This window comes from Neoarius graeffei, chromosome 19, assembly GCF_027579695.1.
Source record: "Neoarius graeffei isolate fNeoGra1 chromosome 19, fNeoGra1.pri, whole genome shotgun sequence".
Lineage (NCBI taxonomy): Eukaryota > Metazoa > Chordata > Actinopteri > Siluriformes > Ariidae > Neoarius > Neoarius graeffei.
In genome coordinates this window covers 38,712,827-38,732,624 of record NC_083587.1, presented here as the reverse complement: position 1 = coordinate 38,732,624, position 19,798 = coordinate 38,712,827, and the positions used below count along the sequence as shown (strand labels likewise).

At 41.2% G+C, this 19,798-nt stretch overlaps 1 protein-coding gene across 1 annotated transcript in view; it reads right to left on the bottom strand.

Annotated features, from left to right (window-relative positions):
* Positions 1-6,513: 6,513 nt before the first annotated feature.
* Positions 6,514-19,798, bottom strand: part of LOC132867249 (polyunsaturated fatty acid lipoxygenase ALOX15B-like) — a 28,799-nt gene continuing 15,514 nt past the window's right edge. Inside the window, exons 6-15 of the mRNA XM_060900050.1 lie at positions 16,451-16,554; positions 16,175-16,344; positions 15,895-16,038; positions 15,528-15,731; positions 14,397-14,483; positions 12,980-13,149; positions 12,743-12,864; positions 10,053-10,153; positions 7,943-8,113; positions 6,514-7,530 (exon numbers count right to left, since the gene is read on the bottom strand). Coding sequence (XP_060756033.1) covers positions 7,351-7,530; positions 7,943-8,113; positions 10,053-10,153; positions 12,743-12,864; positions 12,980-13,149; positions 14,397-14,483; positions 15,528-15,731; positions 15,895-16,038; positions 16,175-16,344; positions 16,451-16,554 — 1,453 coding nt within the window. The 3' untranslated portion in view covers positions 6,514-7,350. The remainder of the gene's footprint in view (positions 7,531-7,942; positions 8,114-10,052; positions 10,154-12,742; positions 12,865-12,979; positions 13,150-14,396; positions 14,484-15,527; positions 15,732-15,894; positions 16,039-16,174; positions 16,345-16,450; positions 16,555-19,798) is intronic.

Sequence of the window (19,798 nt, the reverse complement as noted above, 5' to 3'; positions counted from 1 at the left end):
ATAGGTGGAGACACACAACCCATGCAACTGGCAACTTCACTCACCGTGGTGTGGTTGTGCACCTTGATCTCAGCTCAGTCTTTGACACAATCTCTCATAATTCTCCTCAAGAGTTTAGCATCCATTGGAATCATTGGCGGCACCCCTCTTACTTGGTTTAAACCATGTCTTTCTAGTCACCCTCCGTTTGTCCAACAAAAGAATTTCCGATCACAGTCCTGCCCAGTTATTAGCAGTGCTCCACAGGACTCTGTCTTCTGGTCCTATTTATTATTTACCTTCTGCCTTTTGGCCATATTTTCAGGATATTTGGTATTTCCATTCATCCACCCTCTTCACTCCCTGATTCAAAGTCCTTCCTGCACCATTCAATGGCTCGTTTGGCAGCACTGATCTCCGTTTCATAGCCCTTGGCCTCTCGCCTATACATAGCTAGGGTTACAGTGGGGGGCTAGTCCTCTGGTAACCGTGAGAGTTTGACTCCCCACTTACATCTGTAGTGTAGCGTGCCTTGCCAGATGGCAGTGGGCACCATTTTTATGATGGTCTTTGGGATGACCCAACCGTGAGTAGAACTCGCGATCTCCTGATCGAGAGGCGGACACGCTAACTACTAGGCCACTCCCTGATTGCGTACTGGAAATTAAATCTTGATTGTCCTGTAACCTTTTCAAACTTAATATTAATAAAAATGAGGTTCTCCTTATAGATACTAAAAGTACTCTGGCCAAATTGACTGTTTATCTCTGACTATTGACAATAACATAGCTCCTCCATCTCCCCAGGTTAAGAGTCTGGGTGTCATCCTTGACATATCGGTAATATTACTCTGTCTGCATATTTATATTTACAATGGTGCTTGAAAGTTTGTGAACCCTTTAGAATTTTCTATATTTCTGCATAAATATGACCTAAAACATCATCAGATTTTCACACAAATCCTAAAAGTAGATAAAGAGAACCCAGTTAAACAAATGAGACAAAAATATTATACTTGGTCATTTATTTATTGAGGAAAATGATCCAATATTACATATCTGTGAGTGGCAAAAGTATGTGAACATTTGCTTTCAGTATCTGGTGTGACCCCCTTGTGTAGCAATAATTGCAACTAAATGTTTCCGGTAACTGTTGATCAGTCCTGCACACCGGCTTGGAGGAATTTTAGCCCGTTCCTCCGTACAGAACAGCTTCAACTCTGGGATGTTGGTGGGTTTCCTCACATGAACTGCTCGCTTCAGGTCCTTCCACAACATTTCCATTGGATTAAGGTCAGGACTTTGACTTGGCCATTCCAAAACAAACTTTATTCTTCTTTAACCATTCTTTGGTAGAACGACTTGTGTGCTTCAGGTCGTTGTCTTGCTGCATGACCCACCTTCTCTTGAGATTCAGTTCACGGACAGATGGACATCAATGATGGCAAGCCGTTCAGGCCCAGATGCAGCAAAACAGGCCCAAACCACAATGCTACCAACACCATGCTTCACAGATGGGATAAGGTTCTTATGCTGGAATGTAGTGTTTTCCTTTCTCCAAACATAATGCTTCTCATTTAAACCAAAAAGTTCTATTTTGATCTCATCTGTCCACAAAACATTTTTCCAATAGCCTTCTGGCTTGTCCATGTGATCTTTGACAAACTGCAGATGAGCAGCAATGTTCCTTTTGAAGAGCAGTGGCTTTCTCCTTGCAACCCTGCCATGCACACCATTGTTATTCAGTGTTCTCCTGATGGTGGCCTCATGAACATTAATATTATCCAATGTGAGAGAGGCCTTCAGTTGCTTCGAAGTTACCCTGGGTTCTTTTGTGACCTCGCTGACATAAAAAGGGTTTGTTTACAGCCCTCATTGTAATCATCTGTGAGTGGTAAAAGTATGTGAACCTTTGCTTTCAGTATCTGGTGTGACATCCCCGTGCAGCAATAACTGCAACTAAATGTTTCCAGAAACTGTTGATCAGTACTGCACATCGGCTTGGAGGAATTGTAGCCCATTCCTCTGTACAGAACAGCTTCAACTCTGGTATGTTGGTGGGTTTCCTCACATGAACTGCTCACTTCAGGTCCTTTCACAACATTTCGATTGGATTAAGGTCAGGACTTTGACTTGGCCATTCCAAAACATGAACTTTTTATTCTTCTTTAACCATTCTTTGGTAGAATGACTTGTGTGCTTAGGGTCGTTATCTTGCTGCATGACCCACCTTCTCTTGAGATTCAGTTCATGGACAGATGTCCTGACATATTCCTTTAGAATTTGCTGGTATAATTCAGAATTCATTGTTCCATCAATGATGGCAAGCCGTCCTGGCCCAGATGCAGCAAAACAGGCCCAAACCATGATACTACCACTACATGTTTCACAGATGGGATAAGGTTCTTATGCTGGAATGCAGTGTTTTTCTTTCTCCAAACATAACACTTCTCATTTAAACCAAAACGTTCTATTTTGGTCTCATCCGTCCACAAAACATTTTTTTCCAATAGCCTTCTGGCTTGTCCACGTGATCTTTAGCAAACTGCAGACGAGCAGCAATGTTCTTTTTGGAGAGCAGTGGCTTTCTCCTTGCAACCCTGCCATGCACACCATTGCTGTTCAGTGTTCTCCTGATGGTGGCCTCATGAACATTAGCCAATGTGAGAGAGGCCTTCAGTTGCTTAGAAGTTACCCTGGGGTCCTTTGTGACCTTGCTGACTATTACATGCCATGCTCTTGGAGTGATCTTTGTTGGTCGGCCACTTCTAGGGAGGGTAGCAATGGTCTTGAATTTCCTCCATTTGTACACAATCTGTCTGACTGTGGATCGGTGGAGTCCAAACTCTTTAAAGATAGTTTTGTAACTTTTTTCAGCCTGATGAGCATCAACAATGCTTTTTCTGAGGTCCTCAGAAATCTCCTTTGTTCATGCCATGATACGCTTCCACAAACATATGTTGTGAAGATCAGACTTTGATAGATCCCTGTTCTTTAAATAAAACAGGGTGCCCACTCACACATGATTGTCATCCCATTGATTGAAAACACCTGATTCTAATTTCACCTTCAAATTAACTGCTAATCCTAGGGGTTCACATACTTTTGCCACTCACAGATATGTAATATTGGATCATTTTCCTCAATAAATAAATGACCAAGTATGATATTTTCGTCTCATTTATTTAACTGGGTTCTCTTTATCTACTTTTAGAACTTGTGTGAAAATCTGATGATGTTTTAGGTAATATTGATGCAGAAATATAGACAATTCTAAAGGGTTCACAAACTTTCAAGCACCACCGTACATCATGTGACATACAGGCCTTTGTAAGCACATTAAATGTTTATATTCATGACAGCACAAGTATGGCATTCATGGAAGGGTGATGAGGAAAAAGCCCTTTCTTTCCAAAAATAATATGGCAGCACGAGTTGCATTTTAACAAAGTGCAAAAGTTCTAGAACAATATCCTTCGGACTGATGAGACCAGTGCCAAGTTTGGCGAAAACCAAACTTAGCATATCACCACAAACACCTTGTAGCAACTGTCAAACAGGGTGGTAGAAGGGTGATGATTTGGGCTTCCAGCCACTGGATCAGGGAAACTTGCAGTCATTGAGAAAATGGCAAATTCCACTTTATACCAGAATATCCTTCAGACAAATGTGAGGCCATCTGTCCAGCCGCTGAAACTACAGCATCTTGATATGGTATGGTAACATCTCTGCAGCAGATTAGAAGACACTGCAAAGAGTAATAAAGACTGCACAAAAAAATCAACAAGCAGCCGCCTGCTCTTGAGGACATATACACATCCCGCTGCCTGCAGGAAACATACTGCATCCTAAGGGACTCATCCCACCCCGCCCATCAGCTGTTCCCTCAGGCAAATGTTACAGATCATGCACCACAAGATTCAAAAATAGTTTCTATCCCAAATCTATCACCACACTGAACTTTGCTCTGAAGTCTCACACACAATATAATCAATAACATGTCAGTCTACCCATCCATCCATCCATTATCTGTAGCCGCTTATCCTGTTCTACAGGGTCGCAGGCAAGCTGAAGCCCATCCCAGCTGACCATGGGCGAGAGGCAGGGCACACCCTGGACAAGTCGCCAGGTTATTGCAGGGCTGACGCAGAGACACACAACCATTCACATGCTCATTCACATCTATGGTCAATTTAGAGTCACCAATTAACCTAACCTGCATGTCTTTGGACTGTGGGGAAAACCGGAGCACCTGGAGGAAACCCACGCAGACACGGGGAGAACATGCAAACTCCACACAGAAAGGCCCTTGCCGGCCGCTGGGCTTGAACCCAGGACCTTCTTGCTGTGAGGCGACAGCGCTAACCAGCGCTAACCAAATGCAATATCCTTCACAAGTGCTCAGTTTCACTTTCCTCAAGCATATGTCGAGTTATGTGAATGCCTGTACATTTGTAAATGTTTCATGTTTATAGATTTTGTCTTTATGTCTGTAAATTTGGAAACTCTAATGTCTGTACATCTTTCATGTTTGTAAAGTTTGAATCTGTTTATGTAAATCTGTAATCTTTTATGTATATATCTGAGGACTTGATAGACTTCAAATCATGACAAACATCAATGAACTGAAGCAAGGTTGTCAAAACGAGTGGGTCAAAATTTCTCCAAAACAATATGAGAGACTGCTAAACTCTGACAGAAAACATTTACTTCAAGTTACTTGTGCGAAAGGTAGTTCTACAAGTTACTGAATTATCAGGTGTACTTATTTTTTTCCCACCCAGTTTGTGAATGTCAATTTACCTCCATTCATCCATCCACCCATTATCTATACCGTGTATCCATCAGGGTAACAGGGGAAGCTGGAGCCAATCCCAGCTGATTTCAGGCGAGAGGCGGGGTTCACCCCAGGCAGGTTGACAACCTATCACAGGGTTACAGAGACAAACAATCATTCACACTCGCATTCACACTCATGGGCAATTTTAGAGTAGCCAATTGACCAACTCCACATCTCTTTGGACCATGGGCGTAGCGGACGCGGGGGACATGTCCCCCACACTTCCCGTATTTGTGCCCTCTGTACCCCGCACTTTTTTACAGCCATTACAACCACTCAATTCATTTTTAACATGTGGAAACGTGTTTTTCCGAGCCACCTCTAAATGCATCATGAGCAGGCGGCAAACAAACCCCGCTGTTGTGTGTGATCAGAGATGCTTTATAAAATATTATACGAGTATAATATGGTGTGATTCAGATCTGGGCAGTGCTTCTGTATGTTCAGCAAACCAGCCAAGAGGCTAAAGACTTTAGACAGTTTTTTTTTTCCAAACAAAGCATGTAAGTTGAGTAATGCTGTTGAACGTAGTAGATAATGTTTAGCTAAAAGATGACAAATAGATGTCAAATTAGTTAGTTAAGCTAGCTAGCTAACTTAGAGGCGGTAGTAACTAGTTACACTTACTCCGTTACATTTATTTGAGTAACGGAGTAAATGTAACTAGTTACTACCATCTCTAAGTTAGCTAGCTAGCTTAACTAACTAAATTGAGAGTGAGACAGGGTGAGAGAGGAGACAGTGGACCAGAGGCCAACAGGGATGATTATGCAGGGTCACAGGTGAGAAGAGAATATAGCTAGCTATGTCACTACTACTATTCTTAATTCTATTTATACATTTTACTTTATAGATTTATAGATTTTGACTTTAGATTTTGATAGTATATCATTTTAAAGAACTAAAGTCGGTTACCTGGTGCTGTGCTGTTTGTGGTTATGTGGTTCTTTAGCTGCTAAGGAGAGGTGCAATTGAATGTGAGAGGATGATAAATCACTCAATAGACCTCTGAACAATTTGTCCCCCTCACTTCTAAATTGATGGCTACGCCCCTGCTTTGGACTGTGGGAGGAAACTGGAGCACCCAGAAGAAGCTCATGCAGACATGGGAAGAACATGCAAACTCCACACAGAAAGGCACCAATCGGCCAGCAGTTTCGAAGCCCGAACCTTCTTGCTGTGAGGCAACAGTGATAATCACTGCAACACCAAGCTCCACCTTGTTAATTTACTTTTTGGAACCCCCCCCCGAGGACCACACAATTGTTACCTGAGGACCACACAATTGTTATTGGGGCCATGACAAAGGAAACATAGAACTGAAGGAGGATGTGCTTTCTTTTTCACATGTATGTCTTTATCATGAGAAGTTCCTTTCTTTCTCCATACTCTTCTCTTCCCATCATTCTGGAACAAGCTGATCTTTGTCTGTATGATCTTTGGATGTTATTCCAGAACAGTCTTTTTTTTTTCTCACTTAGATTTTTATTTTTTGCAAACGAATCTAGTCTTCCTGCTTTTGAGGCTAACCAGTGGTTTACATCTTGTGGTGAAGCCCCTGTATTTGCTGTGTTGAAATCTCCTCGATTGTTGACTTTGACACTGATACGCATACCTCCTGTGTAAAACGGTATGGGAAGATTTGCAAATCATGGAAACCCTATATTTCATTGAAAATAGTACAAAGACAATATATCAAATGTTGAAACTGAGAAATTTTATTGTTTGCTGAAAAATATGTGCTCATTTTGAATTTGATGTCAGCAACACGTTTCAGAAAAGTTGGACAGAGGCAACAAAAGACTGAAAAAGTTGTATAATGCAAAAAAAAAAAAAAACCCTCCAAACTAATTTGGTTACTTGGCAACAGCTCAGTAACATGATTAGGTATAAAAAGAGCATCCCAGAGAGGCGGAGTCTCTCAGAAGTAAAGATGGCGAGGGGTTCACCGCTCTGTGAAAGACTGCGTGGGCAAACAGTGCAACAATTTAAGAATAACGTTCCTCAATGTAAAATTGCAAAGAATTTGGGGCTTGCATCATAGCCCATATCGGAGAACGTCAATATGAAAAGGTTGCCTGAGAATAAGAATGTCTGGTGTGAACATATGAAAACATGGGAACATTGCCAATAAGGAAATTGATTTTCCTTGGAAGACTTGTGGCATTTCATGAAAAAGGGTTTTTCCGGACGTATGCGGGAGTATGCTGTGATGATAAAGATTATATAGATTGTTTAGATTTTTTTTATAGCCTAGCCCACATTGGAAAACGTCAAGAATGAAAAGGATGTGTGGGAATAGGACTGTGTGGTGTGCAGGGGCAGTGGAGCAAAAAGGAGGTATGCAGCATAGCGAGGCATGGAGGTGCACTACCGGTACTTTTTAAGATCTTATCTCAGTCATCAGCCATCTACACATGTATATCCAATGTATTTTTGATTTGTTTTTCAGGTTGGTTGGTTATATTTTATTTTTGTTGACATATTTTTATTCATATAAAGAAAGCTCTTTCAAAAATACAGCATATTCTTTTAAAGAGCTACACTGCTGTCTACATTCTCAGGGCTTAGAAAGGTGTAGGGGAGTTTCAGGCTCTTGTTGCGCTCCTTGATGCGACTTGACAACTTCTCCAGGGCCTCCTTAAATTCTTTAATATGCTTGCATGGAACCTCTTCATCAAACAGATCTTCTGGGAAATTTCCAAGAGGATACTGCAGAGAGTGATAAGAAAATAAGATGCTGATATGATGAACATGTTTAGAATTAGGCAACATGACACCTGTGAGGGTGAAGATGGCAAACAATGCCACCACAGGTGTAAGTCGTCCATATGTCATCGTCTGTGATATTTAGGCTATAACTGGGATGCATGCACACACGTGTGTGCTTGCGTGTGTGTGTGTTCCATTGATTAAACCTCCATCACATGCCATCATGACTCAAAGCAGGAAGTTATGGCATCCAAAAAAATTGGGGAAAATATAGTATGTATGACTTTGAACTGAACAAATGTTACATCGTTCAACATTGCTTATCCCACCTTTAATGCTGTATTTTTCCCCAAATCTGTTAAATATAAAGGTGGTCTTTAAACATGACTGTCAATGGGCAGCGCATACTCACGTTATCTGTTGACTTTGTGCTTAGCAATTTCAGAACAGCCATTCCATTGACCGTTGTGCTGACATTGGGCAGTGTCTCCATGATGGTTTCCTTAGTGGTCTGGCCTTTCTCTTTGGGTGGGGGCTTTCGGAGTGCAGTGGGAAAGTTGGGCATCCAGCCACCGTAGTCAAACTGGGGAAATATGACAAAAGAGTATCTTTCTATCTATAAATGGAAGGAACGTCTATCTGTGTGTTTGTTCCAAGCAACTCTCGAACCATTTGCACATGTCTTGCTAATGGCACGAGTGAGTACAGTGCCAAGTTTGGTGTTCTTTGGACAACAAATACAGTTATCGTCACAGTTTTTTCTGACCGATTAGGCACAACGTTTGGCTATTTTTGCAAAACTCTACACACAAATCACAAAACCTTTCACCCAATTAGCAAAACATCATAAATTACTTGCAAAAGCACTTTTTGCACTCTTTTTGCTGTTCACACTCTTTTCAAAATGGTATTTTTGTACACAACAGTACACACAACCCATAACATTATTAAGCACACAAAGCACCAACTGCACACTGACAGTCAAAATGGAAAACACATTTGGATTTTGCTTACTCTGTGTGCAGTGCATGTCAGTTTTCAGTATCTTATAACTTTGTAATACATGTAGCTTAGTATTTTTTTTTTTTACAGTTTTCGTAGAGATTTTGATATTTGATCTCAACCTTTTCTACACTTTTTCACTTCATGGTCCTTGTCCCTTTCTACCTTATTTCTTCACCTCTTCCACTTCTCTAATTCTTATACCTCTTTCACTCTCCATCCAATATTGTCCAAAATTGTAATCCAGACAAATCCTTACCTGTCTTTTTTGCAGTACTAAAGGTCTGAATGTTGAATGAAGTAATTATCAAAAAGTGCTTTGGCATGTGTCAGTGTAGGAAGGTAATTCTCAGAATGGTCTGAGTAGAAGAGACAGAAGTGTATGTTTTTTGTAAGTGTGCTATAAAATTGCAAAATGAGTCTTATGCAGTGAGTTGTGTTTACAGTTTTGCAATAAGTGTGTTGTGTTTTACAGTTTAGCAAAAGTTGAGTTACAAAATTTCAAATTGAGTGTAAAGAGCTGATTGGGCTTTTAGTTTGGCAAACTTTGTTAATAGATTGGCTACAAGTGTTAATAGTTTCAGAAATCATACCAAAAGAATCACTGTTAGTGTTTAAGCATTCAGAAAAAAAAAAACTGTAAAAGAAGCACTTCTGCCGCTCTATCTGCTGCAGCCACTCCCCCTCTCACATACATTCTCCCAGTGCAGTGCATCAGTGTGCCAGCCATCGACGACTCCTGTGCTCAGTAGCTCATCATGTGTCAAACACACCTCTTACCGTTCAAAGGAATTACCATCTCACCTCAACATTGTAGCCTATAGTTTGAATTTCACAGATCTTGCAACAACATGCCAACACACGTGAGTAAAAAATACATTATGTTAAAAATAACTTGCAGCACAAACACGGCTGTTGCCTATGAGGTAACCTGGTACTGTAATAGACCAGCTCCTCGTAATACACTTTGTTTCGTACAGAGGGTCTGGACATTCAGGTATTGAGAAACGATTGCTTGCTGGCGGTGTTTATGTTTAAAAAGATTGGATCAGCCTTTGACTGATAGCCTGCCTTAACTGATAGCATTCCTGCTCTGCATTTACAACTCCTCCCTCTGTTCGCTGAATGGTCAAGTTAAAATGCCTCCTGAGACAACGAGCTCAAAGTTAAAATGCCTCCTGAGACAACGAGCTCAATGGGATCAAATCCAGATTAGCACTGTAGGGAGATGATAGTCAAGCGGAAGTGTGTAGGAAGGCATGGCCGGCTACCTATGAGGCATTAAATAATGCATGAAATAATTTTGCAATAGAACAACACAGGTATGCAGTGTGTCTTCAAACAGCACAGCACATTTGTTACCTGCAACCCAAACACGCGATTTCAACTCACACTAACTTCATTGAGACCGTCTTTGTAGCCGATCTTCAATAAACAAGTGGCGGTATGGTTTTCTTTTTTTAGCATTCTTTCAAAACATGGGGCAAATTGATTGACTCACAGATAGTTTTAAATATTACCTGTCCATTGTTGACAGCAGCATGTTGGGCAGATACCGTGAAGATCACCATGGTAATGAACTTGATGAGGGCACGCACTGTCTGAAAAGACTTAGGCATTCCTGAGAAATAAAGACATGCATATGAAACAAGTTCCTGTAAGATAAAGATGTGTTAATTCATGTAAAACATCAGGCCACAGTACTTACAGTGCTTTGTTTGTAAGCGGTCATTACATTTATTTTATTTAAGTTTAGCTTTGACTACAATTCATCATGAAGCTGTTTCTTCCCATGTTGCAATTGTCAGGATCCTCTGTTGACTGTTTTTGTATTTCGTGTTTTTCTCCTTGTCTTGTAGTTTAGTGCGTTTGTTTTGCCCTGTCTGTTTGTCTTATGTCACTTCCTGTTTTGATTGAGTCATTTCCTGTGTCTGCCATGTGCTCTTTGTTTATACCAGTCATGTGCTTATCCACTGTGTCCATGTCTCTGCCCCTCACCTGTGCCTTGTTTGATCATTACCTTGTTTCATCCTCACCTGTGTCTTGTTAACCTTGTTAGTCTTGTTAATTCGTATGTATTTAAACCCAGTCTTGTGTGCTGCTCCTTGCAGGATTATTTTGTCAGTTTTGTCTATGTGGCTTGTCTTGTTCGAGTCAGAGCCTTGTGCCTATGTTTTGTCTTTGCTGCTGTTCGGCTAATCATTGTTTCTAGTTGAATCTATTTCAAATGTAATTCCTGGATTGTCTGAGAAGTCTCCAGTGGTTCTGCATTAAAACTAAGTTTGCTCCTTGCTCTGAGTCTGCGCTTGGGTTCAACCCTGTCCTCGTGGCCACGGCCGAGACAGCAATTGCGTAAATCTTTTTATACCATTCTCTTAAAATCACAGTGCCACGTGATAGAAAATATATAAGACAGCCAACCGCTAATTTGCATGCTAACGTCGGTGTGTAAATAAATTTAAAATACAGTGGTGCTTGAAAGTTTGTGAACCCTTTAGAATTTTCTATATTTCTGCATAAATATGACCTAAAACATCATCAGATTTTCACACAAGTCCTTAAAGTAGATAAAGAGAACACAGTTTAAAAAATGAGACAAAAATATTATACTTGGTCATTTATTTATTGAGGAAAATTATCCAATATTACATATATGTGAGTTGCAAAAGTATGTGAACCTTTGCTTTCAGTATCTGGTGTGACCCCCTTGTGCAGCAATAACTGCAACTAAGCATTTCCGGTAACTGTTGATCAGTCCTGCACACTGGCTTGGAGGAATTTTAGCCCATTCCTCTGTACAGAACAGCTTCAACTCTGGGATGTTGGTGGGTTTCCTCACATGAACTGCTCGCTTCAGGTCCTTCCACAACATTTCGATTGGATCAAGGTCAGGACTTTGACTTGGCCATTCCAAAACATTAACTTTACTCTTCTTTAACCATTCTTTGGTAGAACGACTTGTGTGCTTAGGGTCACTGTCTTGCTGCATGACCCACCTTCTCTTGAGATTCAGTTCATGGACAGATGTCCTGACATTTTCCTTTAGAATTCGCTGGTATAATTCAGAATTCATTGTTCCATCAATGATGACAAGCCGTCCTGGCCCAGATGCAGCAAAACATGCCCAAACCATGATACTCCCACCACCATGTTTCACAGATGGGATAAGGTTCTTATGCTGGAATGCAGTGTTTTCCTTTCTCCAAACATAACACTTCTCATTTAAACCAAAAAGTTCTATTTTGGTTTCATCCATCCACAAAACATTTTTCCAATAGCCTTCTGGCTTGTCCACGTGATCTTTAGCAAACTGCAGATGAGCAGCAATGTTCTTTTTGGAGAGCAGTGGCTTTCTCCTTGCAACCCTGCCATGCACACCATTGTTGTTCAGTGTTCTCCTGATGGTGGACTCATGAACATTAACATCAGCCAATGTAAGAGAGGCCTTCAGGTGCTTAGAAGTTACCCTGGGGTCCTTTGCGACCTTGCCAACTATTATACGCTTTGCTCTTGGAGTGATCTTTGTTGGTCAACCACTCCTGGAGAGGGTAACAATGGTCTTGAATTTCCTCTATTTGTACACAGTCTGTCTGACTGTGGATTGGTGGAGTCCAAACTCTTTAGAGATGGTTTTGTAACCTTTTCCAGCCCGATGAGCATCAACAACACTTTTTCTGAGGTCCTCAGAAATCTCCTTTGTTCGTGCCATGATACACTTCCACAAACATGTGTTGTGAAGATCAGACTTTGATAGATCCCTGTTCTTTAAATAAAACAGGGTGCCCGCTCACACCTGCTTGTCATCCCATTGATTGAAAACACCTGACTCTAATTTCACCTTCAAATTAACTGCTAATCCTAGAGGTTCACATACTTTTGCCACTCGCAGATATGTAATATTGGATCATTTTCCTCAATAAATAAATGACCAAGTGTAATATTTTTGTCTCATTTTTTTTTAACTGTGTTCTCTTTATCTACTTTTAGGACTTGTGTGAAAATCTGATGTTTTAGGTCATATTTATGCAGAAATATAGACATTTCTCAAGGATTCACAAACTTTCAAGCACCACTGTAAATACATACATACAGACAGACTGACTGATTGGCAGAAAGAACCAGTGTTTTTGACATTACATGTATTACTGTTCTGTTGCCATTTTTAAGTAATTTCTTATAGGCCTTTAAAGGACACTATTTCTGTGTATACCTGTGTTGCTTCTTTCCAGGAAACCCTTGGTGAAAATCTCACTGATCCAGTTCTGCAGTTCTGTGTCCTTCTTCACGTCCTCATCAGATTTGTAGTAATGTTGCAAGACTCCTGCAACATACCTACAAATGTCCATGTCTTAATGCAGTGTATAAAATGTGAAATAAAGTGAATAAAATCTCTGTCTCTCTCTCTGTGTATTACAGTAAGCAGCAGTGTTCTGATTGGTAAACATACTTGTTGATGATGTTCCACAGTTGCATCCCATCGTCTCTGTAGTGGTAGTTGGGGACGTTCTTCAGGCCTCTCTCAGAGATGTTCTCAGGCAGACACAGGGAGCTGTAGGTCAGGGCTTTTGTTGCCCGCTTCAGTAAACTAACCAAGGCATCACCACCAATGCCTGAATACTAAGATTAAACAAATTACAAATTTTTGGACATAGTGCTAGTTGCCATTTCAAAAGTCACTGAATTACTTCTCCAGTCACTGTGTATAAACTTATTAGGGATTATAGGGGAGAGTAACTCTTGTTACTTCTGTCTGCTTGCTTTGTTCATCTGGTATGTTATTGTTAGCTTTACAGGTAATAAGGGAAATACTCCAAATACAAATTACAATATGAAGAATTTCAAAGAAATCAGTTTTTCATAGAGCTATCAAAATCTGATTCCTTTGAAATTCTTCACAAAAATGCACAATAGTAACAACAACAATCAAGTGGTTTCATTTTGTGCCTTTCAAGATATCCAAGGTTTGACTGAGTTGGAGGAAGGGGTTTAGAGACCAAAGGCCTTGGTGAAAAGGTGTGCTTTTAGGTGTGTTATGCACAGGCCCAAAAAGGGCGATAACAGATGGAGAGGGGTAGCTTGCTCCACAGAGGGCACCAACATGGAAGCTCTCTCCCAATTTGGTGTGAGGGATGGTCAAATGGTCCTAATTGGAGGACCACAGGGGACTGTAGGTGAGAGGAGATTAGAAAGTTATTGAGATGGTGTAAATGATTTGTAGAGGAGCAGGACTTTGTAAGAAAGGTATAATTATCTTTCATAGCCTCATTCTCAGACAGGAATACTTTGCAGTTCTTATGTAGGAATACAGTACTTTTGACATGGAAACGGCATTAGGTTACAACTGCATTATATTGCTGTGATGCCTGCTCAGTAGCAGACTCAGCTTGGCCTCTTAAGGAAGCACCCCCACTGTCCACTTCAGAAAGCAAATCAAGACTTATGCTGTTTCCATACACATAAGTATGCTTGGGTGTAAATAGCATTGTATGCTACAGACACCCGGGTGCTTGTCTCTGCTATTCTATGCTATGTACACCTGGGTGTAAATAGCCACATTTACTATGCCGACCGTGACCGAGTGCAAACAGCATTTTTGACTATATACACCTGGGTGCAAATAGCATAGTATTACTGTATGTGCATTACTCTCAAAAAAGAATAATTGCAGTTCAAGATAATGAATGATAGTATTTAGAAATATAAATCAATATCAAACATCATTGCCATTGTATGTATGAGTTATACCTCTGCTATCTCCCTGCATGGAAACACACTGTATGTCATTCCTATTCAATAATTTAAGAAAAATATAAATCCTACTGATTCTGTAATAATTGCAGAAACATTTTTATGTGGGTCTATACCACTGTAATGACTCCATCGTCGGAAATCAGCCGGTCTCGTGCCAAGATGTTGATCTGGAGTGTGTAGCGAGTGTGGGGAATGAGGAGCTAAAAAAACAGAAAAGCAAACAAATATGTATAAAAAACATAACACATTTTGATACTAATGCCACTAGCAGGCAACCAAAGTCTCAAAAGTAATCATAAGAGGTGAATATTTTAGGCTGCGAATCAAACATGTTTGTCTTAGACACAAATCTGTTTTGGCTTTGCTGAAATGTAGGCCTAGTTCTCATTTTTGGCATTTCAACATTTCTGTTTAGATGGGAAGACATTGCAAGAAAAAAAATGTGACCACATTTTTCATTTGACCAAAGACTAGCAAATCCAAATGCACGTTACTCAATTTGTATAAGCTGTAAGAAGACATACTATAGAGCTCAGGAAGTGGTCGGGTGTTCCGTTTGTTTGGACACCATACTGTGAGGCCGGCTTACACCCTTGCCATTGAGAGTACAGAGAAAACGGTGGTTTGTTATTGGCCTCATTTTCATAACACGGAGCAAATTAACATCGGAAAATGGGGAAGTGGTCACAAGCCCTTTCCCCTCTACACTGTTGATGGCAAGAAATGGTGTTTGTGGCTACTTTCAGTACTTCACATCGTGTGTCACATCACAGCGTCACATCACAAAATGGCGGCAATTTTAGGTGGAGTGAGGTCAAGCGCCGGAGCTCTATAAATTATAATAACTACAGTGATGCAGCTTGAATAAAGCAGAGGGCTGTTTTAGTGATTGCTGTAGGATAGAGACTAAAGGACAAAAGGTAGACTAATAGCCAGTTTGAAAGTGTTAAAGGTACGTCTACCCATTTGTATGTCCCACAGCTGGGGACATGGATTATATACTGTATATACTGGGAAATTTATTTATTTATTTATTTATTTAGTTAGTTAGTTGTTCTAACCAACTCAGGAACAACAATTTTAATGTGGAACCCATAACCAGAAATGTTAAAACACTATTTCTGTTCAGAATGAGCCAATTGGCAAATGTTGGAAAAATTGGCAAAAAATTCTGCCTTCAATTTTCTTTCTTTTAACATCCCTGGATGTCTGACAACTCAAATCATGCATGTTAGTCTAAATACCTTGAAGAGTGGGTGTACAGATGGGAGGTGTCGCAGGGTTGCCACGGTGAACACCTCGGCCAGCAGGTGAGTTCTGAGCAGGTGGAAGTCCACCTCGTGCACGCTAAAGTCTGCGGCCCGCACAAAGATCTTAGCCAGCAGCCAGTCATGCTTGGAGTCGGTGGGCAGGAAGATGGGGTTGTCCGGTCCAGGGGTCTGCATTAACTGTGGAAAATAATAAACACGTAAAAAGTGCAATGACACAGGGATCTGGGGTGCTTCTCTGATGAGGAGGCTAGCGGCTCACAATTATTGTGTGAAATTACCCACAAAACAGCCTAAAGTTCAAGTGGTTAAAATGATAGCTAATATTTTATGGAGTTGTTACCTGAATGGCGATGGGCAGCATCTTTCCATGATGATTGCAGTGCAGCAGCACCAGTGGAGCTGTGAGGTACTGCTGTTCATTGTCCACCACGTTTCCTATTAGTTTGTCCAGCATCTTGTAGTCGCACAGGAAGATGTTCCCTTTCTGGATGGTTGAAGGCAAACAAGTAATCAACTAATTAAGCAACACCTGCATGACAAATGTGATGTTTTGCCTTGATGTAATAAAGTGATGTACTGTTTTTCACTAGCCATCCAACACATGCACCAAAAACACATACCTTCATTTCGTGCTCCAAGGTGTTTCCATACAAGGAGTCTTTGACCATCTCCTTAGTAACAGGGAAGTTGTCTGGCAGCTTTGAGCATTGCTGGATCACCATGGGGTTGAGGCCATTCAGGAACTGGTAGGCAAAGAACTCATCCTCGTCCCAGTGATCTTTAACATATTCTGCAAAGCATAACTATGTCAGGACATATGCGAGGTATAGGCCTGTAGGTTTTGTTTGTTTGTTTCACTGCAGTAATTCATAACAGCTCTGTTTAAGAGAGAATACTCAAGGTTTCGCTTCTGAATCCACAAATGATTGGCTCCAGTTGGCTGATGCTTTCCCATGATTTTCTACAGTCAGCTAATCCTGTTATCTTAAGTTTAAGTAACCTAAACACACAGAATTGATACACAGTCCATTAATAATACAACTTAAATTAATTTATGTAGATCTCCACAATTAATTTAGCTTGAGGGATAGGATAAATCATGTAAAACAATGTTGTAAATATGGGTCATTCCATGTCAAATCTCTGAATGCTCCCGCTCAACAAATCTCAGATTTGCAGTAAGGGTTAGATGATTAATCGACATGTGACACGCGTCAATGACATGTCGATGGAGGTCACTGACATACGGAAGTGGCAAGTCAATGATCAGTGGCATTCGGAAGAAGATTAATCGACATGTGGCTTGTGCCAGTGGCATGTCGACAAAAAGTGGCATCTGCTGCGATCCACTAATCAGCGGACAGCATCCCTGTACCATACGGTGCTGTTTGAAAGGTAAGCCAATTGTAAATATAGCGAATTCTGGTTTATATATTGTGCTTTGCCGAAGTATGATAGTTTAGGCTAATGTTATTCAGATAGGATATTACATTTAACAAAATGATCTAACATTGCAGTACGTCTCCTTCAGTTTGGAATGAAATCCCCTCACGTAACGTTAACGTTAGACTAGGAGTAGGCTACTGACAGTCTTTAGTAGCTTTTTAAAATGGATCACTGCTTTCAACTGTACGTTTTGCTTGAGATAAGGGAGTCTGTGTTCGCTAGGTAAGTAGCCTAAGTAACATTCGTTTTGACGCTTAATAGTTGGATTAATGTTATGCAGTGCTCGTAAGAATGACCAATATCGTACGTATGACCCATGTTTTCAGCGCAGTAGCCTAAGGCTAGCCTAGGCTACTGTTAGCTTGTTTTTTCAATTAATCATCTAACCCCCTCTCCAGATTTGGCTGAAAAAATTCCAGAAGGTTCACACACTTCCCAATAGGAAAAGTCCCAAATTTTAGCTCCCAACTCCTAATAGTTTTGGCATAAAAAATATTTTTGCAACTAACCTTGGACCAGTTTTGATGAGAGTTTTCTGGGGAGCCACTTAGAGATAGCTTTATCTCGAAAAGTATTTAAACTAGGTCTTTAAAAATTTAAAGGGTTAAAATCTGCCACCAGTACTTGTAGAATATGGACTTTTACACTTGTGTATTTGGTTTACACAATTTTAATGATTCAGGCCTAATTGCAAAGAAGGTCACATGCACCTCGAAAACCAACGACGACAGTGCCACTGCTTGATTAGCTCATCCTATAATGTTTAAGTTACATTCGTTTATGGGAATAGAGGGCTTATTGAAGAGGTTTGCTTGATATGTGCCTTTATTGGTACCACTCGTATCAACGCCTTTATAAATGAATAGCTTATATTAAAAAAGTGAAAACTACATAAATGATCTGTTCCAAGAAGAGGGGGAACTCTGTACCCCACGTCAAATGCCCACTACACCCATGATCGATACCAACAGTAATGTCTTCACTTTCTATTTTTGAGACATAATTTCTCACAGCACTGCTGCAGTTCCCTAGCCTGATGCACGAAACGCTTTCACATTGTGTCACTTTGTGCAAAGCGTCTGGAACCTATCCATTGGGATACGTGCTTCCTAGTGGGCAGATACTTTTTGCTTTAACCAATCGCTACTGCTTGGTTGTGACGTATGTTATGCGCTGGAATGCACCGCTTGAGTTCAACGTCATCGCTTTCAGCCCTCCCTCTGTTCGCCAGAGTCGGTGAAAACCTAAGCCTTTGGATAGATCCCTGACGCAGAGGTGTGGCTAAATGTGAAATTGAGCGGAAGCACTAGGCGACGCTAGCCTGGCTAGCATTACATTTACATGTATGCATTTAGCAGATGCTTTTATCCAAAGCGACTTACAAAAGGAGGATTAACAATCAAGCTACAACACAACTAAACACAAGTAAATACCTTACTAGGAGTGCGATTTGCTAACAAGAAATTGACAGGAGTTGAAAGTCCAAGAGTGTGATCTTGTACTGTAAGTGCATAGTTAGTGCATTCCAGGTAGTTGGAGGTTCTAGGACAAGAGGTACTTTTGGAAGAGCTGGGTCTTCAAGAATTTCTTGAAGGTGGAGAGAGTGTCTGTTGTTCTAGTCGTACTTGGAAGGACATTCCACCAGTGTGGAACAATAGATGAGAATAGCCTGGATTGACCTGTGCGAGGTGTTGGGCGTGCTAAACAACGATCCTTGGAGGAGCGGAGTGACTGGAGGTTAGCATATGGCTTTATGAGGGTATTAAGGTAGATTGGAGCAGATCCATCAATCACCCTGTAGGCCAACATTAGTGATTTGAATTTGATGCGAGCAGTTGGGGGTAGCCAGTGGAGCTCCATGAACAGCGGTGAGACATGTGCTCTTTTTGGCTGGTTGAAAACCAGGCGCGCAGCAGCATTCTGGATCATCTGTAGCGGTTTCACAGCACAGGCTGGAAGACCTGTTAGGAGGGCATTGCAATAGTCAAGGCGAGAAATAACCAAGGTCTGAACCAGGAGCTGGGTTGCATGTTGGGTTAGGTACGGCCTGATTTTCCTTATGTTGAATACAGAAAAGCGGCACGACCTGGCAACAGCAGCAACGTGATCAGCGAAGGTCAGTTGGTCATCAATCATTACACCCAGGTTTCTTGCAACCTTGGTGGGAGCAACAGACAGGGAGTCTATCTTAATGCTGATGTTGTGATGTATGGCTTGCTTGGCTGGGAGGACCAGCAGTTCAGTTTTGGAGAGGTTCAGTTGGAGGTGGTGTTCTTTCATCCATGCAGATATGTCAGAAAGACAGTCAGAGATCCGTGTTGACACTGTGGAATTGCCAGGAGGAAAGGACAGATAGAGCTGGGTGTTGTCTGCATAGCAGTGATAGGAGAAGCCATGCGAGTGGATGACTGGACCCAACGACGTGGTATACATGGCAAAGAGGAGGGGCCCCAGCACCGAGCCTTGGGGCACCCCTGTGGTGAGGTGTTGTCATGCAGACGTTTGCCCTAGCCATGACACATTGAACGATCGTCCAGTGAGATAGGATTCAAACCAGGTCTATACTAGTAGCGCAAGATAATGATGATTTAGCTGGCGAAACATGGCAAGTGGTGAGAGGAAAGATGAAAATTCACCTAGAGCTACAACAGGCAAGCCTACTAGTTTTTACCTATGGAGCTCCCCCTAGAGTCGCCAATTAGCAACAACGGCGTAAATTCTCACGGAGTATTGAAATGGCCCTTTTGGCTAAATGGTGCCCTCTCTGGCAACCACAATTGAACTGAATGGCTTTGTGC